This window comes from Capsella rubella, unplaced genomic scaffold (genome assembly GCF_000375325.1).
Source record: "Capsella rubella cultivar Monte Gargano unplaced genomic scaffold, Caprub1_0 scaffold_1, whole genome shotgun sequence".
NCBI classification, from domain to species: Eukaryota; Viridiplantae; Streptophyta; class Magnoliopsida; order Brassicales; family Brassicaceae; genus Capsella; species Capsella rubella.
Window position 1 is genome coordinate 382,196 of NW_006238923.1, and position 23,616 is coordinate 405,811.

The 23,616-nt window shown below is 35.4% G+C and overlaps 6 protein-coding genes across 6 annotated transcripts; 5 read left to right on the forward strand and 1 right to left on the reverse strand.

The window, feature by feature from the left end:
* The first annotated feature begins 1,904 nt into the window (after nt 1–1,904).
* On the forward strand, nt 1,905–3,906 carry LOC17898777 (3-ketoacyl-CoA synthase 1). Its single transcript, XM_006306299.2, has one exon. It carries the CDS (start codon nt 2,211–2,213, stop codon nt 3,795–3,797), a length of 1,587 nt encoding a protein of 528 aa, XP_006306361.1. The 5' UTR covers nt 1,905–2,210; the 3' UTR covers nt 3,798–3,906.
* A 3,685-nt stretch (nt 3,907–7,591) lies between these two features.
* LOC17898983 (protein IQ-DOMAIN 1) lies at nt 7,592–10,178 on the reverse strand. The gene is made up of 5 exons (XM_006307143.2): nt 9,863–10,178; nt 9,471–9,764; nt 9,012–9,257; nt 8,663–8,803; nt 7,592–8,572 (listed from the first exon to the last, which is right to left on the reverse strand). Exons 1-5 carry the CDS (start codon nt 9,968–9,970, stop codon nt 7,745–7,747), a joined length of 1,617 nt encoding a protein of 538 aa, XP_006307205.1. The 5' UTR covers nt 9,971–10,178; the 3' UTR covers nt 7,592–7,744.
* A 459-nt stretch (nt 10,179–10,637) lies between these two features.
* On the forward strand, nt 10,638–11,790 carry LOC17900087 (60S acidic ribosomal protein P1-3). Its single transcript, XM_006304257.2, has 4 exons — nt 10,638–10,705; nt 10,879–10,957; nt 11,273–11,488; nt 11,591–11,790. Exons 2-4 carry the CDS (start codon nt 10,886–10,888, stop codon nt 11,642–11,644), a joined length of 342 nt encoding a protein of 113 aa, XP_006304319.1. The 5' UTR covers nt 10,638–10,705; nt 10,879–10,885; the 3' UTR covers nt 11,645–11,790.
* A 1,102-nt stretch (nt 11,791–12,892) lies between these two features.
* LOC17898862 (pyruvate dehydrogenase E1 component subunit alpha-3, chloroplastic) lies at nt 12,893–14,875 on the forward strand. Its single transcript, XM_006307517.2, has 3 exons — nt 12,893–13,211; nt 13,522–14,299; nt 14,434–14,875. The coding sequence occupies exons 1-3, from the start codon at nt 12,975–12,977 to the stop codon at nt 14,709–14,711; spliced, it is 1,293 nt and encodes a 430-aa protein (XP_006307579.1). The 5' UTR covers nt 12,893–12,974; the 3' UTR covers nt 14,712–14,875.
* Nucleotides 14,876–15,965: 1,090 nt separating this feature from the next.
* Nucleotides 15,966–17,415, forward strand: LOC17898629 (31 kDa ribonucleoprotein, chloroplastic). Its single transcript, XM_006305418.2, has 4 exons — nt 15,966–16,412; nt 16,598–16,699; nt 16,801–17,109; nt 17,205–17,415. Exons 1-4 carry the CDS (start codon nt 16,002–16,004, stop codon nt 17,253–17,255), a joined length of 873 nt encoding a protein of 290 aa, XP_006305480.1. The 5' UTR covers nt 15,966–16,001; the 3' UTR covers nt 17,256–17,415.
* A 3,898-nt stretch (nt 17,416–21,313) lies between these two features.
* Nucleotides 21,314–23,442, forward strand: LOC17900494 (WAT1-related protein At1g01070). Its single transcript, XM_023776930.1, has 6 exons — nt 21,314–21,579; nt 21,899–21,961; nt 22,067–22,183; nt 22,328–22,748; nt 22,875–23,026; nt 23,140–23,442. Exons 1-6 carry the CDS (start codon nt 21,377–21,379, stop codon nt 23,291–23,293), a joined length of 1,110 nt encoding a protein of 369 aa, XP_023632698.1. The 5' UTR covers nt 21,314–21,376; the 3' UTR covers nt 23,294–23,442.
* The last annotated feature ends 174 nt before the right edge of the window (nt 23,443–23,616 follow it).

Consider the following 23,616-nt stretch of genomic DNA (forward strand, 5'->3'; position numbering starts at 1 on the left):
TTTGATTAATTGGTGGTTGTTGATAATAGCTAGACATCTTCCGATAGCGATAATAGACGTATGAACCATAATATTTTTCCGGTGTTTGGGATATATCGGCAATTGAACTAGTGATTTTTAATTTGAACATTTACTCCTTACAACCACTAGCTAGATCACACCAGCACCATGCATGCACTTTCAGAATTTTGAAGCGTACCAGGAGTACTATGCATATGATACTGCCATCATCAACCCTTTTTCGATGTAGTTTGAAGTAGACCTACGTCGTTTATTTATGTTGGAACTATTTAAATCGTTAGTCCTTTCTTAAATTATTTGTATGGTTGTGAAAAATATGTATATGTACATATTCATACATTGATGGCGGACTGGTTTCTAGTTAGTTGGTATTAAGCCGACCAACATTAATTGTTTGGTTTATGTATACACATGGCCACCAGTCCACCATTTAATATCATCATTAACTCTTTTTATTTAACAAATTAATACTTTCATCTGTTAATTAATCAGTTCTCCACTGTTTACATATGTTAATTATGCTGTACATGCATGCGTAACACATAAACCTAAAAATATGAATTATTATTAGCATCTGATGAACTGGGTCGTTCTAGTTGGTAATGATGGTACGTACTGTCGAAACATGTGTTTCGTGTAGTAATCACGGTCCATCGAACCGACGTCGTCGAATCTTTTTCTTTTTTTTTCAACTGTAGTTTTCCAATATATTATTTAGGATTTTGGAACATTCTTTAGAGAAAGAGTATGCTTGTTGGTACCGTTTTTCTTTTTTACTTTTTATTATTCTTTTAATAAGTCTTCTAGGTAAAGATAAGATAAATAGATTTCGTAATCTAAATCCGATTTTTTTTTACCTACAAGGCTTCGAGCCTACAACTACCGTCATCCATCCAAGGTCCATTTTCGACACCTTGACACAATCAATTTTATTACGTATATAAAGAATACTCGAATATATTACTTCTTTATAAGTTAATTATACTTGCTTCCTTATAAATTTCTAAAAATATAAAATTAAAGCAACGTCTTAATGAAAAGACTGTAGGGCAATAATATGTATCAAATGATAATGACAACAGTATTGGAACAGCTAACATATGTGGATGGTATGTAATGAAAAAGACAAAAAAAAAACGAATGTGAAAATATAGAGAATTAATTATTTAATATATCAATTTACCATGGCCCATAATAAGGAGTTTGTAATGTATCCATGTGGGATACACTTTGTACATAAAAATAACAAACTTAAAATATTTGGGGACACGCTTTCGTCTGCCATTGTAATTGCAAATTGGACAGGGAACGCTTCTCATGAGTTGAAAGAAACGTTTCTCAAACACGTTTCTTCCTTTGTATTTACAATTTACTACCAAACAAAAATATATTCTAACAACTTATAATATTCGATTGATCATTCCCTAAATTTCTCACACTCAATTTTGGATATACGTACATGTATATACAAGTACAACTTGCTATGCTAATTAATGAAAGATATGTATATTTAATCATTGGTGTCGAAAAAACGCTTTGGCTTTATGATAAATTATGTAGTTAACAGACACTTAACATATCATATTTAGTTTTGGTACGTAGACTTGCCTCTTATAATTAATAACAAACTATAGGTTAAAACAATAATAGAAAGTTATAAGATACCCCAAGTTATGATCTACCATATGACTTATGAGGAGATTCCTTCAGCTGGGTTTTGCTAGACTTTTGTGAAAAATGTTACTCCATTTATATATAATAGCTTTTCATATTTTTCGTGTGAAACAAAACAAAATAATCTGACTAGTTAAATTTAATATCAAGGTCCCCAATGTATATAAGTAGTTGAGCTAATAGTAGTATCTCGGAACCACCCACCATTAAATTCGAATATTATTCCAATCTTTTTTTTTTTGGTTAAGTCTGTATTAATTTAATCTTATTAATCATTTTTATCTTTCTTCCACTTAATAGCAACTCTATATATCTCTCCATCCCTACTTGCCCTAATTTCACCAAAATCCTCCAAACTCACCTCTTTTAGCATTTTTTTTGTTCTCTCGTTTTCTCTCTCTCTCTCTTTTTTTCCCAAATTTGCCTAAGTTTAAGTCTCTAGCTCCTTTTACATTTTCCTTCAATCTTGATTCCAGTTTGAAATATTTCGACGCAAAGCTATACTGATCACTATAATGGAGAGAACAAATAGTATAGAGATGGATCGAGAGAGGTTAACGGCGGAGATGGCGTTTAAAGATTCATCATCGGCCGTTATAAGAATCCGGAGACGTTTGCCCGATTTGTTAACGTCCGTTAAGCTCAAATACGTGAAGCTTGGACTTCACAACTCTTGCAACCTCACCACCATTCTCTTTTTTCTTATCATTCTTCCTTTAGCCGGAACCGTCCTGGTTCAGCTTACCGGTCTTACCTTCGATACGCTCTCCGAGCTTTGGTCTAACCAGGCGGTTCAACTCGACGGGGCCACGAGACTCGCCTGCTTGGTTTTCCTCTGTTTCGTTTTGACTCTCTACGTGGCTAACCGGTCTAAACCGATATATCTTGTTGATTTCGCATGCTACAAACCGGAAGAGGAGCGGAAAATATCGGTGGACTCGTTCTTGACGATGACGGAGGAAAACGGATCCTTCACTGATGACACGATCCAGTTCCAGCAAAGAATCTCGAGCCGGGCCGGTTTAGGAGACGAGACTTATCTGCCACGTGGCATCACCTCAAAACCCCCCAAGCTAAACATGTCGGAGGCACGTGCGGAAGCTGAAGCCGTTATGTTCGGCGCCTTAGACTCCCTCTTCGAGAAAACCGGAATTAAACCGGCCGAAGTCGGAATCTTGATTGTAAACTGCAGCTTATTCAATCCGACGCCGTCTCTATCAGCTATGATCGTCAACCATTACAAGATGAGAGAAGACATCAAAAGCTACAACCTCGGAGGAATGGGTTGCTCCGCCGGATTAATCTCAATCGATCTCGCTAACAACCTCCTCAAAGCAAACCCTAACTCTTACGCTGTCGTGGTAAGCACGGAGAACATAACCCTAAATTGGTACTTCGGAAATGACCGGTCAATGCTTCTCTGCAATTGCATCTTCCGGATGGGCGGAGCCGCGATTCTCCTCTCTAACCGCCGACAAGACCGGAAGAAGTCAAAGTACTCGCTGGTCAACGTCGTTCGGACACATAAAGGATCAGACGACAAGAACTACAATTGCGTGTACCAGAAGGAGGACGAGAGAGGAACAATCGGTGTCTCTTTAGCTCGAGAGCTCATGTCTGTCGCCGGAGACGCTCTAAAGACAAACATCACAACTTTAGGACCGATGGTTCTTCCATTGTCGGAACAGTTGATGTTCTTGATTTCGTTGGTCAAAAGGAAGATGTTCAAACTCAAAGTGAAGCCGTATATCCCAGATTTCAAGCTAGCTTTCGAGCATTTTTGTATTCACGCAGGGGGTAGAGCGGTTCTTGACGAAGTGCAGAAGAATCTTGACCTCAAAGATTGGCACATGGAACCTTCAAGAATGACTTTGCACCGGTTTGGTAACACTTCGAGTAGCTCACTTTGGTATGAGATGGCTTATACCGAAGCTAAGGGCCGGGTGAAAGCTGGTGATCGACTTTGGCAGATAGCGTTTGGGTCGGGTTTTAAGTGTAACAGTGCGGTTTGGAAAGCGTTACGAGCGGTCTCAACGGAGGAGATGACTGGTAACGCGTGGGCTGGTTCGATTGATGATTATCCGGTTAAAGTTGTGCAATAATCGGTAGAACCGGATAATTATATATGTGTAATTGTGTCCCTTCTTTGATTTTATTTTTTATTTTTTTTAAATGTAAGTTGTCGATTGAAAGATATATATAATTTAATTAATTTATAGATGTGTGTTTGGTATACGTTAGTTGATTTTTTGATACTTTTGGTAAACCAGAAAGTTGGAAAATTTATCTTAGTCAAACAGAGTCTAATCCACACTATCTACGCGTTCACACATATCCATACTCCATAGAATTACATAGCTTGCACAATAGCAAAATCGACGCTGGCTCCAATCACTTGTACTTTATTTTTTACTAGTCGGTTGTCCGCGCTACGCGCGTTAGTTTTGTTATGTTGTTAATGAGTAATTGGTTCGTATTTTATTTCTTACTTATTTTTTTTACTATAACATACTTTATTTTTTTTTAAATATTAGATTGTGTTTGTATATAAAACCTGTTGAGTTTTAGCTTCATTAGTAGTTGAGAAATTAAACGTGTATAATATAGATTGATATATGAGTGTAAACGGAAGTGCAGTGGAGAACATAGAAAAACATGTGTTATTAGAGTTCCTACCAAATATAGATCTAGATGTTAATATTGTGGTCTTTTTTTAATATATTGGGCTGAAAGTTAAAAATGATTTGTGGGTTTCAAGCGGATTATTGTATTTTTTATTGGTTACAACATCCTTGTATATTGTCATAATTTAATTTTTTGTTTTTTCGTTTTTTTTTTATTTGACGTAATTTATATCTCGTTATGATCATTTTTATACTATTATATATTTGTTTCTGATTTTCTGTTACATATATTTTCGTATATTCATATGGAACAAATTTAAAATTTAACATATTAGTATAATTTACTTTATATTTAGTTCATTTCATTTAATTATGTTTTTTTTTGTTTTAATGTTCAATTTTTATGAAATATTGTTAATTTTTTGTTTTGTTTATTAGTTTACCATATTTGTTGTATTGAAAAAATTAGTTAAATTCATATTGCAAACTATTAAAGAAATATTATTTTTAGTGTGACCTTTTTTATGTGTTTTTAAAATGAGAATTCATGTTTTGTACTAACCTATCTCATTTATGTTTATTAGATAGATTTATATTCTTAAATTTTCTTACGTTTTGTTCTGTTTCCGTTAAATCTCATTTTAATTTAGGTTTAAATTGTTTAAATATAATTAAGTTTTGTGTCATATTATTTTAAATTTATATATATATTCATTATAAAACATTCAATTATTTTTTTATTTTTAATCAATAATATTTTTATTTTGATAATATACAATATAAGAAAAGACTTTTCATATTTCTTTTTGAAAAAAATATTTAGATATGTCAAAATCAAATTAAATGATAAAATAATATAATTAATTCTTAAAACTAAATAATAAAATAAAATAGATGATGATTAGGATGATGATGTGGCTTAAGGAGAAGAGAGAAAAAGTTAACTTTATATATATAGATTATTTGATCTTTTGCGAAGTTGTGTGGTTCAGATTCATTCGTGACAACAATTTGGAATTTTTTTGTTTTTCCGCTTTGTAAAAGTAACGTAGAGAGTCAACAAGAAAAAGAGAGTATATAACAAACAGATCCATTGCAAAAGTTGTCTTGGTTCTTCAAAGTCTTGATCATAATAATAATAAGTTAATAACTATGTAAAAGGTCGTCTTGAAGTCTTGAACCATTAGTTCGGTCAACAACTCGTCTAGGTCGAGGTGGGTGAACCATCATATGCACTGCATAACTGGTTTGCTGCCAACATATAACAACAACTAGAAGAAAAAAAAAAAGCAAAAAAACATTAAAAAGCCATGTCAGATTTATCAGTGTCTTCTTTAGTCTTTACAGTCTACTCTTTACTAGTCTCTTCAATGCAGTAGACCTTTCAACATAATAAATGAAACACGTTTCCCACTTTTTCCAAGTGGCTGATTACTTTTCACCATGCGCCAGCTCTTTTAGTTTCGTTCAGTTGTACTATTTATTATACAGTGCTGCTTCGTAGATCTCTTAAAGGCCCATTGGGCTGTTTGATAGTAGATCGTTACTCCTTCGCGTAGTGACATGAAAGTTCACTATCTAGATCCATCAACGCTGTTTTCCTGAAAACCCTATTTAAAATATGGGCCATAAAGGGCTTTTTAATCCTTGCTGTTCTGATTCAGCATACTCTTAACTACATGCAGTTTTAGAATTTCTCCTTCATTTTTTTTTTATTTTTTTTTTGTCGGCTCCGTTTTAGAATTTCTCCTTGAGATACATTTGAATTTTATCTTGTTTTCTTGTCTCCAACATTGTTAATTAAATTTTCTGTCTTTCCAGCTTAATTTGACACTATATAGTGTATATATATATATATATATATATATATATATATATATACAACATGTTTTTTGGGCAAAGAATTTGACACTAAATAATTTCAAATTTCAGAAAGAAAAAAAAACTTGAATAAAAAACAACAAATATTTTGGGGAATTATGTTTGGGATATTATTAGAGGTGGAAGGGATAAAGAATTGTGTCTAAAAAAGGTCAAAAGACAAGACTTGTGATGTTGGGGAATCATTGTCACATGGGTGATGTCCTCTTCTCGTGTTTCAAGTAGCAACGTTGCAGCTTTTTTACCTTTTTAGCTCATTCTCAAAAGGTTTGAGAGTCTCACTTTTGTATCAAAATCACCAAAATCGTAAATTCTTGAGCCAAAGTGGAAGATTCAAATGCAAAAGTTGAAAAAAAAAAAATAAGATCTTAGACCATCCACAATGGGAGAGACTCATTGTGGGTTCTTTACAATATTTATAGTATAAATTTTGAAAAATTTGAGATGAAGAGTTTGTGATAGGGTTTTTAAATTTATTGTGTTACAATGGTAAGAACCTTTAGGCTCTTTAAATTTATTTTTAATTTAATTATTAAAAAAATGATTGCATTTTATTACTTCTTAAATAAACATGACTTTAAAAAAATATTACATAAAAGTAAATATAAAAAACAAAAAGCATACAAAAAACAAATTTCTAAACAAAGGATATCTAATCTCTCATTTTGGTAGAAGTCAGTATGACAGTATCTATAAAAAATAAATTAAAATAAATTTCTCTTTTGAAATATCTTATTAGTAAGTGGATATTAGGTTTTTTTAAAAATGCCATAATCTTAATAAGAAATTGAAAGATTGAAAAACTAAATTGGTTTGGTTCAGCAAAGATAGATTGGTTAAAGAACACAATAATGCTTGCCATGAAAACCAATTATACCATGTTGGACCGTGAAGTGTACTAATAGTTGTTTAAACAAATTTTGTGTTTGAGTTTTTTTTGTTTTTTTTGTAACTTTGGCCACTCACGTGCCGGCACATCACCGTCTCTTCAGCCAACAATAGTCTCTCTATTGAGAGCCTTTCTATTGAGAATTCTCTCTAATTAACCTATATTTTGATTTATTTTTTATGTTTTAAATACAAAGATGTTAAAAACCCTTGTTTTGGTTGCTCTTAAAGCCATTCATTTATAAGATAAGAAACAGAATATTTGTACACGTCACTAGTTTTGTTTTTCCTCTTTAAACAATTTGATTATTGGTTAGTTATCTAAAAAACATAATCTATATATTAGAACATACTACAATATGCTAGTTTTTTTTTTTTTTTGACATATGAACATATATTTGAAAATCCACTACCTTCAAGAAAGTATTTAAAATCAATTTTTCTTTTTTTAAATCAATTTAAATCATTTAATATTTCAAAATATTTAGAATTACAGATCAATCGGTTAATAAACTTTTCTTCCGAAGACTAAACTCAACCTCAACGACACAATTACAAATGTTCTTTTTTCTTTTTCTGAATAATAAAATAAAAGTGTTTTTTTTTGCCTGGAGGATGAGAAAAGATCATGACCGTTGATTTAGCATCACCAACGATCATCTAAGCCAATTCCTAAAGTCACTAGTAGAAGCTGGAGGGACTTCAACACCATTAGACTCTGTGCAACATGAAGAGTAATTAGATTGTTGGTCTAACATCCCACCGAAATGTGAACCAGCCACACTCTTAAAGCTTGGGCTCCTTAAGCTGTTATTGTCCTCATACTCTGGTGGCGGTGGGATCGGATACGAGAGCCGTTTCTTGACCGAACCCGCACGGTCCCTCTCTGGAGTTGCTGGTCGCTGCCTCGGTGCGCTCTGAGACCTGATCCTGGCCTTAGCTGACTCCGTACTTGCCATGTAGTTAGGCAACAATGATGCATTATTAACCATTGTGGTACTAATGCTACATCCACTCCTAGCTGTGAAACTATAATTAGATCTCAAGCTTGGTGTGTTTGATGTATAACTATAAGCTGCTCTTTCCGGGTCTTCCCTCGGGTCTCTCTGGCACCGCGGACTAGCTGACCGAATATGTATTGGTCTAGACTTAGCCGGAGATGGAGTGGCTGAGAAATTATTGCGGGCTTGGTAATGGTGGCTGCTTCTTGATGGGGAACTAGGTCTTTGGCTAGTTCTTGATGGGGAATTAGGTCTTTGGCTACGACTCGGGCTTCCAGTTCTTGCTCTTGAGTAAGGCTGAGAAGTGTCGATCTCAACGGTTTTAACTGAAATCCTTTGGTCAACAGAAGCTCTACTACTACTAGTTCGTTTATCCCACGGTCTAGTAGCCATCCAACGGTCTAGCCATTTTGGTCTTTCCTCCTCCTCGAGTTCTGCCTCGTTGTCTCTTCCCGCGGATTGGTTACCAACCGTTCTCCACATCTTCCATGGAAACGAAAGGATCTTATTAACAAGCTCAATATATATACACATACTATAAGCCTTTTTCTTTTGTCGGTTTAGTTATATTACCTGTTGAGAGAAGGCCTGAGACAAATTAGTCTTCTCCTGTCTCAATGCTGTGTCCCGTCTCCGTTGTAGCATCGCTTTCACTTCGTCTATCGTGTGTGGTCTGTCATCCCAATCTTCTGCGATGCTGCTTCCTTCTCTTGACTTCAACAAATACATAACCAAAATCCAAAAGTAAACACAAATGCTAACGATCAAGGAACATATATTTTACAGAACAATGCCTAAATTAGACAGGCATGCTAAAAACCGTTTAACCATGTGTGTAACTATATAGCAAAACATGTCTATAACTACAATACCTCAATTAAATGTGGTATAGTGTAGGCAAGGCCTAGAATGTTATACTAACCATGGATTGTCGATCTGAAATATCTTGAAGATAACGAGAGTCAAAACCAGTGTGCGAGTCGCTGAACGCGGATTTACGACTACCGTCATGAGACAAGCGTTTGCGTTGGTCAAGCACACGAGACTGGACTCGAACCAGAGCTTGCATACACCTTAAGGTCATTTTGGCTTGCTTTCTCACATTATGACCCCTCACCAACGCTTGCAGCTTCACTAACCCTTTTAGTGCTCGTAATGCTCTTCTTGCCTAGTCCATTGCATTTAACACGCCAAATTAGAAAGAACTGAACTTGGATCAAAATATAAGAAACAGCTAATTAATATTTGTAATGTTTGATCTTGTATAGGATATACACGGTTGATCTTATTTATTCTTATATAACACATCACTATCACTATAAAGTGGTCTAGAACTCAAGTTGGTTTTAAATGTAAAAAAGTTGCTAATTAATTTGCTCACCAAATATCCTCTGAAAGAAGTTTGGATAACAACAGCAGCGTAATTTTCTCTTGCGTAATAAGCCCGTCTGGGTGCGACCGCCTTGGATGCTGACGTGACGACAGAGGAGACGGCGGACGCAGATTTTCCGGCGTTAGACGGCGGTGTTGTGGTTGTGTTACTCGGTGCTGTCTCCGGGTTTACGTTATCTGACTCTTGCGGTGGTGGCACTGGCGGTGGAGAGATACTGGAAGACTTCAACGAAGATTCTTGAGTCGCTGGTTTTCTAAATAACCACCGCCTCTTCTCTCTTTTCTGTTTTTTAAAACAGATATATTTTTATTTTCTAAAAAACAAGAAAGTCTCAAACATTATTATTACAGAAGGCAATAACAAGATCTAAAAAAACGAACCTTTTCCTCATCTTCTTCGACTTCGTTATTATGCTCTTTCTTGCTCGGAGATCGGAAAGCTCGCTTGACGGCGGTAAGCCAAGAAGAAGAGCCGCTCTTTTTACCCATGGCGTTTTACTCTTTATGGTGGGAAGATGAAAGATTACTGCTTTATTAAGCCATTGTTAACACACCATGTCTTTGTGTTTCTTCGTTGTTCTGTGAAGTTGAGATTTACTTTTAGATTTTTGCAAGAAATAAGGAGAGAGGGAGAGAGAGAGAGACAGGAAGTACAGATAATCTTTGGTTGCTTGCTTGTGTAAGAACTTGGTCTGACCACCTCTTTTACTGCAACCACGACACCGATGACTGTGTTGTTATTTTTACTTCTTTTCTTTAATAATAACAAATAACTATTATATTATTTTGTTTGCATCGATATTAACATGCATATATTCGTTATGGGGTCCGTCCATGTTGATTGATATATACCGTGCGTGGTTATATACGTAGCTAGGGAGAGAGAAATTGCACGTTGCTGTTAGCTCGTTAATCTATAAATTTCTTCCATTGAATTTCATAATCCTTTTTTGCTATTCAACTAAAAGCCAATTTACGTTTTCGAAAAAAATATTACTCGTACAGAAAAGCGTATAAAGGCCAAACATTAATGAAGCCCAATTATCTCAAACCGATCTGTCTATAATAATTATTAATGGGCCTTACGAATAGGTTTATGGCCCATATGCTTGCTTGGATACAAGCTTTATAAGAGTCTCCCATCTCTGTGTCAAAACCCTAACTAAAAGTTGTTTTCTTCTTCTGGAGCCGCGCTGCGAAAGCATTTTCGATTGTAATCTAAAGGTACTTCGATGATTTTTCCATTTCTTCTATTCGTAGTTCTCGTGTTGTTATATGTCACAATCGTTTGTATTGTTTGATTTACAATTGTTTTCGTTTTCATTAATTAGATCTAAAGTTTCGATTTTGGGATTCCGATTTGTGAATAGGCGACTAATAGTTTGTGTTCGTTTCAGGAAAAAAATGTCGACAGTTGGAGAGCTTGCTTGCAGTTACGCTGTTATGATCCTCGAAGACGAGGGTATTGCTATCACGGTAACCTTCTTTTCACTTATGCTTTTCTCTCATGAGTTTTTACATTTAGTTATATCTGAACTTGCCTCATTGTATTTGGTAATGAAGTTTAAGGATTAGGTGCCTTTTCTGTTTACTTCATAGTCAAAAAATCTGATTTTTTTGTTCTGTTCTAGGGCCTTGATCTGTTGTTGATCTGGTTACGCTTTTGTGTTGTTTTGATTCGCCGTTGAAATTTTTATGATTGGCACAGTTTTGTTTTTGTCCAAATGATGTGTTGAATTGGATGAAGTTCTTTGCTTCTGTTTGTTTATACCCTGGGATTTTTCATGATAGGCTGACAAAATCGCGACTTTGGTCAAATCTGCTGGAGTCGAGGTTGAGTCATACTGGCCAATGTTGTTCGCCAAGATGGCTGAGAAACGTAATGTCACTGATCTCATCATGAACGTTGGTGCTGGTGGTGGAGGCGGTGCTCCAGTTGCAGCTGCTGCCCCAGCTGCTGGTGGTGGTGCTGCCGCTGCTGCTCCAGCTGCTGAGGAGAAGAAGAAGGTAAATGAAATGACAATAAATCGTATATTTTGTTTTTTTTTTGTCTAGCTTAGTTTGTTGTGGTGGTAATTTGTCTAATTTTGGTTAAATTAATTCTTGTAGGAGGAACCAGCAGAAGAGAGTGACGAAGATTTGGGATTCGGCTTGTTCGATTAAGCTATATCGCATTTACTTGTTTTCCTACTTTGTAGCTGGTTTTATCGATTTGAGACAATTACTCTTTTGGTTTAAGCACATTTTGTCGTATCTAAGCTATTACACTTTTGGTTTGGCTAAAGAACCGTTAGTCTTTATTCTTTGAAGCGTATGCTGCATAACTTTAGTTTTCGAGCAAACTCATCAGCTTTAATAGTTTATTTCTCTTGTTTGAAACCATTCGAGAAATGTTGGTTCTATAGACGTCAAACAATAAAAGAAATCATCCTTTAGGCGTTCGTGTCTAATAAATGTAGGGGTCGCACAAGTTTAGACGTAAGCGTGAGAAAGGCCCTTTACAATATTACCATTTATATTCATCTATCGTTGAGCCCGGCCCATAACAATTGCTTGCATAGACATGAAGAACCTTTAGGTCCGTTACGTGGCGGAGGAGAGTGGTTTAAACCTGCTTTGTTTGGCCAGTCGTGTCGGTCGAGGAACATTTCGTTGTTTGGTTGATTCATACTTCCGCACTTGTACGTCTATTGTCACAACTCACAAGTTTCAAATGGCGAAAATGAAATAAAGGATCTTGGATAATTAATTAATGTAAATAAAGTTAGAGAAACAGGAGAACCCAAAGTAAAGTTTAGAACCATTCATCTCTTATTTTTTTGTTCTTTATTATTATAATACGAATGTTTTAATTCAATTTCCTTCTTTGAAAGTCACACAAGTAGTTGCATCTATAAACTCTACCGGGAAACTAAAGATTTTATTGGTGATGAATAGTTACCATAATTTCTTTTTTCTTTTTTCTTTTTTTTTTGTTAACCATAATTTCTTTTTTTGAAAAAAATAGATTCCGTTAATTTTCTTAGCATGTTTGTTTTGATACAGTATAATTCTATTGAGTAGTATAACAAGGATGTGATTTTATAGTAGATCCGATCTGATCTTCAAAGAAACGAACAAACATTGGTATTTACTATTTAGCATAAGTAATGTACGATGTAAGAAAAGGAAAATAATTGTTATTTTGATGATACTCTTTGTTCAATATAAGCAAAATTAAGAAGAAATAGTCGTAAAATACAGAATAATTATGTTGAGTACGTATAAATAGGATTGAGATTTGAAGTAGATCAGATCTAATCAGCCAAAAAAAAAAGAGAGAAAACAAAACATTGGTATTAACGAATGTATTTGGGTGGGTGGGTCCAAAACTCCTGTGCCTCTTGTTTGTTACTCTCTCTGCCTGCCCTTGTTCTCTCCGCCCTCCTCTATTGAAATCCCATAACATTTTTACAAATCCCATTTGGGTCTCTCGTCCATTGATACCACGATAATGGCGACTGCTTTCGCTCCCACCAAGCTCACTGCCACCCTCCCTCTCCATGGATCTCAAGAGAATCGTCTCTTGCCCCCGATCCGATTGGCTCCTCATTCCTCTTTCCTTGGATCCACCCGTTCTCTCACCCTTCCTTCTTCTCGCAGACTCAATCACGCTCACGCCTCTCGTCGATCTCCTCCCGTCGTTGCTGTCCAGGAAGTTGTCAAGGAGAAGAAATCCACCAACAGCCTGGTATGATGCTGCTTCCTTCACCTCGTCCCTCATTGTTCTAAAGTTTAACACTTTGTCACAATTTAAGTATTTGGTGGAGTAGTTTTACCATAATTCGTGCTCACTATTCTGATCCTAACTTGTATTTATCGAAATCTGTGACTGAGTAATTCATTCTAGGAATTAAAGTTCGAAGCTTTTAAATTCTCACGTTCCTCGATTTGTTTGTATCGTATCGATTAAGGAATTGTAAATTTCTGTGTGTCTTGATTTGTGATTGAAGTTGGAGATTTTTATATTTCTATGTGCTTTGGATTTGTTTCGAATATAGTTGATAACCAAAGAGGAAGGATTGGTCTTGTATGAAGACATGATACTAGGTAGATCATTCGAAGACATGTGTGCTCAAATGTATTACAGAGGAAAGATGTTCGGTTTTGTTCACTTGTACAATGGCCAAGAAGCTGTATCCACTGGCTTCATCAAGCTCTTGACCAAGTCTGATTCTGTCGTCAGCACTTACCGTGACCATGTTCACGCCCTCAGCAAAGGTGTCTCAGCTCGTGCCGTGATGAGTGAGCTCTTTGGGAAGGTCACTGGATGCTGCAGAGGTCAAGGTGGATCCATGCACATGTTCTCTAAAGAACACAACATGCTTGGTGGATTTGCTTTTATAGGTGAAGGTATTCCTGTCGCCACTGGTGCTGCGTTTAGCTCAAAGTACAGAAGGGAAGTCTTGAAACAGAATTGCGAAGACGTCACTGTTGCGTTTTTCGGTGACGGAACTTGTAACAATGGACAGTTCTACGAGTGTCTGAACATGGCTGCTCTGTATAAATTGCCTATTATCTTTGTTGTGGAGAATAATTTGTGGGCGATTGGGATGTCTCACTTGAGAGCGACGTCTGATCCCGAGATATGGAAGAAAGGTCCTGCATTTGGGATGCCGGGTGTTCATGTTGACGGTATGGATGTGTTGAAGGTGAGGGAAGTGGCCAAAGAGGCAGTCACTAGAGCTAGAAGAGGAGAAGGTCCAACCTTGGTAGAATGTGAAACTTACAGATTCAGAGGACACTCTTTGGCTGATCCCGATGAGCTCCGTGATGCTGGTAAATCTCTCCTTCCTTCTACTTTACTATTTCTTGAAGCTTGTAGTTTTTATCTTAAAACTGAATCAATCTTTAAGTTTAGAGCATCTTTGATGGGTTACATTTGAATTTGGCTATATCTTATTTTCTGGCAGCTGAGAAGGCCAAATACGCGGCTAGAGACCCGATAGTAGCATTGAAGAAGTATTTGATAGAGAACAAGCTTGCAAAGGAAGCGGAGCTAAAGTCGATAGAGAAGAAGATAGACGAGTTAGTGGAAGAAGCAGTTGAGTTTGCAGACGCGAGTCCCCAGCCCGGTCGCAGTCAGTTACTAGAGAATGTGTTTGCTGATCCAAAAGGGTTTGGAATTGGACCTGATGGACGGTACAGATGCGAGGATCCCAAGTTTACTGAAGGCACAGCTCAAGTCTGAAAAGACATGTTTAACCACAAGCTGTCTACTCTTTTCTTTGGCTTCTGTTTGATGTTTCCATATATCTTATTTAAGTTAAATTCTACAGAGAATCAGTTTGAATCATTTGAACTTTTTGGTCTGTTTGTTGGGTGTTACTAAATTATCACAAGGCTCTTCTTATAGTTCGTAGGGTTTTTATTGCTTCAGCAAGGGTTTAACAAAATTAGAATGATATCTTGTGTGATTACATAAATACACATATCAACGAAGAACAGAACCATACACAAAAGCTGTAAACAATACCGGCTCTTCGACATGATGTACACAATCTCGTAAAAGAGCCAACTCATGCGAATCCTTCCACTGCACTTGTCATCACCAAAACTCTTTTCTTATTTGCATCTCCTCTGCATGACTTGCATATAATTATCAAACAGAAAACCAAAAAAGTTGTACTAGACCATCAGCAACGGAAGAGTTTGCAGAAGCAGAAATTCAATTTATCCATCATCAATATCTTCTTCATTGTTTTCTCATCGTTTTTCTTCATCATAGCTATATTGAACTTTTGTTCCAAGGCAGCCATGATGCTCTGTTGCTCTCAGTGGAAGATGCAGCCAGTCTCAACTCCCAAAACACATTGGACCTTGAAGTCCATTCAAAGCTCTTACACTAACATCAAAGAAAACAGTGTTGTAGTTTGCATAACGATTAGATTATGGGTGATACCTTCTAACCTCTTAGAGAACTGAACATAGCAGATTCCATCACATCCACAAACAAGCATGAAACTAATTCCTTCCCTCAGAGCCATGGAGTTGTAGATTATGTAGTGGTAACTGGTCACTACATAATCTACATGATCTCAACGTCTTCTCCATTATAATTGTTTCTTGAGAATAGGACTGAGATCTGAGAAACTCCATCTGTTCGTTCTTTCTTTCTTCATAGACATGGGTACATGACTTGTTTTGTAGTATAGGACACAGAGAGGTAACAGATTGTCACGGTCCCACAAAATCTTTCAAACTTACCGTTTAGGTTAGATAATCACCGTCCGATCTCTCACCGTTGTTGCAACGTGATGAATGTAAACGGTCCAGATCCTCTCACAATTGTTTTAACGTGATAAAATTAAACGGTCCAGATCACTCGACCGTTCGCGGATGTAACGAAAGAGAATGTAACAAAAACCGATAAGGTATTTAACGGGTTAAAAAGAATGACCCGGCCCGGTTTATCCGTTTAATTTCTATTTTATTTTTGGTTTTTAATTCATGTCAAATTAATTTACTTTCTGGTTCGATAATGGCGGCCTCCTGCTTCGCAATTCCCTTATCTTCTTCTTCTCGAACGTCTCACAATGCCATTCCCAAATACAAAACCCTAACCTCTTCTTTTTCTTACTTAGAATCCCTGAAACTTCAATTCCCTTCTTCCAATTGTTTTCACCTCTCTCGTCCCTTTGTATCCCAACCACTGGAAATTAAGGTCTCATCTTCAGATTTATCAGTTGTGGATGAAGTTAAAGAAGAAGGAGAGGTGACAACTGGACAAGGCGAAACTGATGGAGGAGACGCTGTCATCTCCGAAGCAGAACCTGTAGCGGTAAAGAAACAGAGACCTTGCGAGCTCTACGTGTGTAATATCCCAAGAAGCTATGACATTGGTCAGCTTCTTGAGATGTTTCAGCCTTTCGGAACTGTCATCTCCGTAGAGGTAATTCTTGTTATTTTTTCATCCAGACTTGGCTGATCCTGCAATGCCTTCACGGAAATATCAAAACTTTTACTTTTTTTTTTTGTTGAAGATCATCCACCACATTGTAATCTGAAAGTCCTTAGCTTTTGAAGATCATCCACAATATAATGAGAAGGTGCCTATTGCTTGGAATGATCTTGCAGGTATCGCGAAATCCTCAGACGGGAGAGAGCCGTGGAAGCGGATACGTTACAATGGCTTCTATAAACTCTGCCAAAATCGCCATTGCTTCTCTTGATGCAAAAGTAATTACAATAGATACCTGAATAAAAAAGAAACTCCCTTTCTTCTTCTTCTTCATTGAGCTTTTAAAGTTGAGATGTTCTTTGGTTTGCTTGCAATGAAGGAAGTAGGCGGTCGGGAAATGCGGGTTAGGTACTCTGTTGACATGAATCCAGGAACCAAAAGAAACCCTGAAGCCTTGAATTCAACTCCAAAGAAGATTCTCATGTACGAAAGCCAATACAAGGTTTATGTCGGTAATCTCCCTTGGTTCACACAGCCTGATGGTTTGAGAGAACACTTTAGTAAGTTTGGGACAATCGTAAGCACGAGAGTGTTACATGACCGCAAGACCGGGAAAAACAGAGTCTTTGCCTTTCTTTCTTTTACAAACAAGGAAGAACGTGATGCGGCTTTGTCACTGAATGGAACAGTTAAGTTCGTTCGCCATCCATTTAAGGATCTTGAAAAGAATAACCCCTCCTCTCTGGTTTACTCCTTTGTTTTTAACACAATCTCTCTTGGCAGGAATATGAAGGTCGCAGAATCATTGTCAGAGAAGGTATCGAAAAGAGCTAGGCGTAAACCAACTGTTCTGTTTTTGCTGTAATGTCTTCTGATTTCTTCAACGAGTTGTCAAGAAGATCTCGATTATGTTTATCACCCATTATATATATATATCTTCTGTATGATTTCTCTTTTCTCACTAGTCTACAAATGAAGTGTCTTTGGTCTCTTAGATGCAATGCTTCCTCATTCTTCAATGCATCGCAAGTTCAACCAGATTACTTGCTTCCTCAAATTTCCAAATACTACTCAGGTTGCAAAACCTAGAAAACAGAACCCTAGCATCTTCATGTTGTAGGCTCTTCTTGTCAAGACTTAACCCGGAGGACCGATTAGGAACCCAAAATGAGAGGATAAGGGATCCTCACAACGTCACACGACACTCTCGATTCTTGAACTTGCTTGACAAAGGCAAGAAAACCGGAGATCATTTTAGAAAGGGCCACAAATAATAAATGGGTTTTAGATTCGTCGAGGCCCATTAATGCGATGAAAACGCAAACCGCAGCTAAACAGAACCATGAGGAGTGAATTAAACCGGAATCATATCGTGAAAGGTGAAACCACAGATAAAGTAGAAAAAGTATCTTGAAGACTTGAACAACTCTTCAGGGGAGGACACACTATCTTTCTTCTTTCATTCTAAATAATGATTCGTTTGCCACTTTCACTAGAAAAAAGAAAAAGAGATACTATAATTATAATATGTTTCTGTTTTTATTTCGCATCTTTCTATTTCAATATTCAACCATAACCATCATCCTGGATCCTGGTGTATACTGTATATCTATTTTCTCCATCATTAGTACGAGAGAGTCCGATCCTCCAATACAATCGGAGAATTATTTATATTAATAACAATATTATAAACGTTATGACTTCTGATATATAACATTATATATATATATATATATATATATATAAATACATATTTTTATATATTCACTTCAAATTAACAAAAACAGGATAATGCAAACCAGATGATAGTGCAAACCAGTTGGATCCACTAAAATGGATCCAATAATCAAGAAGGGACAATTAACTCAGAGAGAGATTGTGTTAATTAAAATGCACCTAATTATGATTTGATCTTTTATCTCGTTGAAAAGTGTCTCTCTCTCTATTTTTTTTTCTTGCAGTCATGTCGAATATGACCTCGGATTCACAAATTGGCCATCGTGCAAATATACTAGATCAGTTAGTGGCTTCAATGTTGATATGAAAATATGTTAGTGGCTCCTTAGATTTAACAAGATTATGATATGAAATATGTTTGTACGCATGAGCACGTACGTACAGATATATTATACGGTATTGTATTATGTGTTTTGCACGTGTCGGGTTCTACCGTCCTTAAACATGAAAATTATGAGAGAAAAAAAAAATCTGCATATATGCATGTTATGATTATGCGCAAGTGACTTTTACATAAAATCAACCGGTCGAATATATGATATTTTTAGTACGATGTTTGGAGCGAAATACAATTTTCATTTGTTTTAACATTTTTCTAAGTTTAGTATATCGACAAAGATTTTTGGTAATTAATTAGTACTACCAAAGATTTTTTGTAAACAAAGATCATTGAAATTGTTTTTAATATGTTTTGTGATTGGTTACTGTAATTTTGGTTTACTAATCATAATTATCATTTTGGTAATTCCAAATATCTGGAATCTGTAGGCGTCACATCAAAATATTAAATTACATTTCCTTGGGGGATGATAAGAGAGGTCTTAAAATTCCCATAATTATGCCTAGGCCTAGAGATGTTACAAATTAGTGAGGTACATGTCGACCCACCCACTAAATGATTCATAACTCTTTTTTGTCCAAAACGTTATTCCTTGTCTAGTTACTTTCGTTTGCTTTTCTGATCCCTCCAAATATAGTTTTACTTTCGTTTGAGTGGGTATATTTTTAGATATCATGTTGATCAGCTCAAATTAGACGACCATCAGAATTCTTGCTTTGTGTTCCACTTCCACGACCACTCATGGACTCGAACTCAGATAGCAATACGAAGAACTCCCTTTGGTCTTGTCCTTTCTTTTTTTAACGTATCTTTTCCTTTTTTAAAAATTTGTGTCAGAAAAAAAGTTGTGTCATGCTCAATCTTGCGATCAATCATATCTGTAAAATATAGAAATGTTTCTTCTTTTAGATTTATTACCCACGTGTTATATTTATAGATAGGGCCATCGTGATTACAAAAAGATACGCGGTAAAAAAAAAGGGTGTATTACTGATATTTCTTTTTCTCTTAACTTATAGTACAAATAGATGTCAGAAAAAAAAAACACACAAATACAAATACAAAGAAGTTGTAAATTATAATCGAATGAATTGTATATGACTTGCCGTGATAGAATTAACAACTTTTTCCTTTAATAACCATTTTATTTCCATATATTTTGAAAAGCTTAAACGTAATAGGAAAGTAATACATAACGCGCGAAATCTGTCGATTCTTCCTACCTGCACTGCATATGTTGTGAACAAGGCGAATTTTGTTTACTTTATTCACTTTCCAGTCATGGTTACTGGGAAAAAACTACAGACCTAATTGTATTCAGTTTTTCAGTGTTGTGATAAATTATTTTCTCTTTTTGTTATCATAGAAACCTACATTTTATTCTGTCATATACAAAATACAATCATAAGAAACTAGTCAGACAGTAGTGACTCAACAACCTACGATATAACGTTATAATGATCCAAGAAGACTGCTATCCTCGTCTTCTCTATATATTATTTTAGCATAAGGCAAAAAAAAAAAGTTTATTAATGAAAAGTTTATGGTGGCGATGTACCGCCGCTGCCTCTATAGCTAGAATAAGAGGTGTCCGATAAAGTGGTGAGTTTGTATTCTCTGGTTAGGATTTATGAGCAAAAAAAGGTAAATTGAAAGGCTTACATGCATCGGATAAGCAAATCAGAAGTGACGGAGTCACGGAGACGAGAAAAAAGCTAACGAGATGGTTTTCACAAATGAGAGTTAGAGACTTAGAGAGATGTGGAAAGTGGTATATATCTGAGTTTAGTGAGAGAAACCAAGGCATGCTAAGTACTTGCCACTTAAAACTTAGTCTAATATATCTAATGACTAATGATCACACTTGAGCAAACTACCTAATTAACCAGTAAATAATTAAAGAAACAATTATAATGAACTAGTATTGTTTAATAGTGTTGATTGAATTACATATCGAGAAACGCGACAAACAAACAGAAACATAAAACCACGAATGGTTGTTTGGACAATAAACCAAGTTGAATGCACATCCATATATAAATAGATCAATTAAAGAAGACAATGAAGAAAGTTAAAAAAGAAACAAAGGTCTATATATGGACCCGTGATTCGTAAGTCCATGATCGATATCCAGATTTGACATATACATCATCGTACACTCAAACTCAATTATAGTTCGTCGATTTTAATTGAACTCTTTATCTTTATAAATGAACTATTTAATAGTGAAGTATTATATCTCGTATTCAGATAATAAAGATATGCGCCTGTGATATAGACAATAGACGATAGGAACTGCACTGATTGTAGTTTTAATAATATAACGCACGTTCATTGTAAAGTGATGAATGTTGATCCTTCTAGTATTTTTTTTCTTTAAAAAATTATCTCTTTTATTTATTTGATACTATATCAATATTTTAACTTCTAATTTAAATCATGCTCTAGAATCAGATATATTTAATTTCTACTTAAGATTATCATACTTAGGTATCAGTTAATTAAAATTTGACAATATACAACACATTAGTACTTAAACATGTTTTGTTAATTTCTCATCAAAAAGTTACTCCTTACAAAAAAATATTCTGTTGATAAGTAAAAGAATATATATATGTGTTTAGGTTAACGTGCTTTGTTAAATTTTCATTTAAAAGTTACTCCTTTAAAAAAAAAAAGATTCGGTAGATGTGTGTTTAGGTTAACGTCAATATAAGTCCAATGGGGAAAGAACCCATACACTCACACTTTCTTATAGTATAAATATATAGCAGGTTTGTGGTTGCCAAACTCAAATCACATCGGGTCTTATCTCTCTCTAACACACGCAAACTCACATAGAGAGAGAGAGAGAGGTAGAGGGAGAGAGAAAAGAGAGATGGGTGAAAATCTGCAAAGAGTGAGAGTAGTTGGAAAATATTCACCGGTAATAGTAATGGTGATAACAAATGTAGCGATGGGTTCGGTGAACGCACTTGTGAAGAAAGCTCTTGATGTTGGTGTGAACCATATGGTCATTGGTGCTTATCGAATGACTATTTCAGCTTTCGTTTTGGCTCCTTTAGCCTATATCTTGGAAAGGTTCGATATTTTGATGGAATAACAAGTTATTTATATGTGCTTTTTTTTGTTTGTTCCTAAACAAAGAGTTGCATGTACAGAGACGATTTACAATTTCTCATATATCTTTTTTCTTAAAACGATATGTTTCCTAACCTATGATATGAAACGAATTCTTTTTCTACAAGTACTTCAAGTTATTACAAGAAAACATGACTGCCAATATGATTGGAGACTGCAAATTCTGTATTTAACATGCAAGTAGAAACCACTAACGTAACGTTTATATGCATACATTAATGTTTTTTTCATAGATACAAATATGTATTAATGTTTATAGGAAAAAAAGACCGAAGATAACGTTAAGGCTAATGGCCGATCATTTCATCAGTGGCATGCTCGGGTTTGTCCTCTCAAAACTAAGTAGTATCATCTGATCATCAAAACTCAAAAGCTCAAATTTTATTGTTATTAATTTTAGTTTGGGGTTTAAAATCGAAATGGGCAGGGCTAGTTTGATGCAATTTTTCTTTTTGCTTGGTCTGTCGTACACGTCAGCAACTGTTTCAAGTGCTTTGGTAAGCATGTTGCCTGCAATCACCTTCGCTTTGGCCCTTATTTTCAGGTAAAAGATGGAACCATCTAACCTCTTCTATCATTCGATAATTAACCTCTTTTTCTTGTTTTTGTTACATAATAATTTATTTATTTATTATACAGTATGACTCTCTAAATAAATTACCTAACACCTTTTTTCTTTTTCTTTTAGGATTGAAAATATAAAGGTTTTAAAGACCAAAGCAGGGATGTTGAAGGTGATTGGAACTCTAATATGTATAAGTGGAGCTTTGTTGTTAACATTTTATAAAGGCCCTCAAATATCAATATCTCACTCTCACCGAGGAGAGACTCCCCGCAGCAACAATAACAGCAACGACGACGCTCGCCAAGACAAAGCCAATAATTGGCTTCTTGGATGTCTTTACTTAACCATAGGAACCGTTTTGCTATCTCTATGGATGTTGTTTCAAGGGACCTTAAACATTAAGTACCCTTGCAAATACTCAAGCACTTGTCTCATGTCAGTATTCGCCGGGTTTCAATGTGCTCTCTTGAGTCTTTACAAGAAAAGAGACGTTAATGATTGGATCATCAATGACAAATTCGTGATAATCGTCATTATATACGCTGTAAGTTATATAATATCATATCTTCATAGATCTAAAAATGTTATTTTTTTAAAGTTAAATGTATAAGGTTACAATGCATATATTACCATAATATATAACTCATTTTATAAATATAATTATTTGTAGGGAGTGATCGGACAAGCAATGTCGACGGTAGCAACAACATGGGGAATAAAGAAATTGGGAGCTGTTTTCGCATCGGCGTTTTTCCCAATTATTCTAATCTCCGCTACTCTATTTGATTTCCTAATATTACACACTCCTTTATACATCGGAAGGTATGTTCTTGTAAATGTACTTTAAAACGCTAGTTACAATCAAATGTACTATCAAATTATTATCGTTTTTTACATTGTAAATGTACTTTAAAACGCTAGTTACAATTATGCAGTGTGATTGGATCACTAGTGACAGTAACGGGTCTCTACATGTTCTTGTGGGGTAAGAACAAAGAAACTGAACCATCAGCTATATTGTCTTCTCGGCTGGATGACGAAGCTCACAATATTAAAACTGATGACGACGACTCTAAGTCTCCCGTTTAATTTTAATATTATTGTACTTTACAAGTAACGGTTATATTATAGTTAATGTATAAGGAGAGAATGTGAGATAAAATAACTTTATTTAAAGTCTGGAACTCGAAACATTAACGTTGAGAGTTTGTAAAATATTTTCAGTAATTATAATGATGTTTATGAGCTTTTGAAAATTTTTCTTATCTATTTAATGTTCTTTGTTTATTATTGCCGTCGTATTGTATGTACATCATTTTAATTAATGTTAGTTGTTAGTTAGGGTACTAATCTAGAGTCATAGAGAAATGAAGCGTGAATCCGTAAAGCCCATGAGTAGCCCAATAGAATAT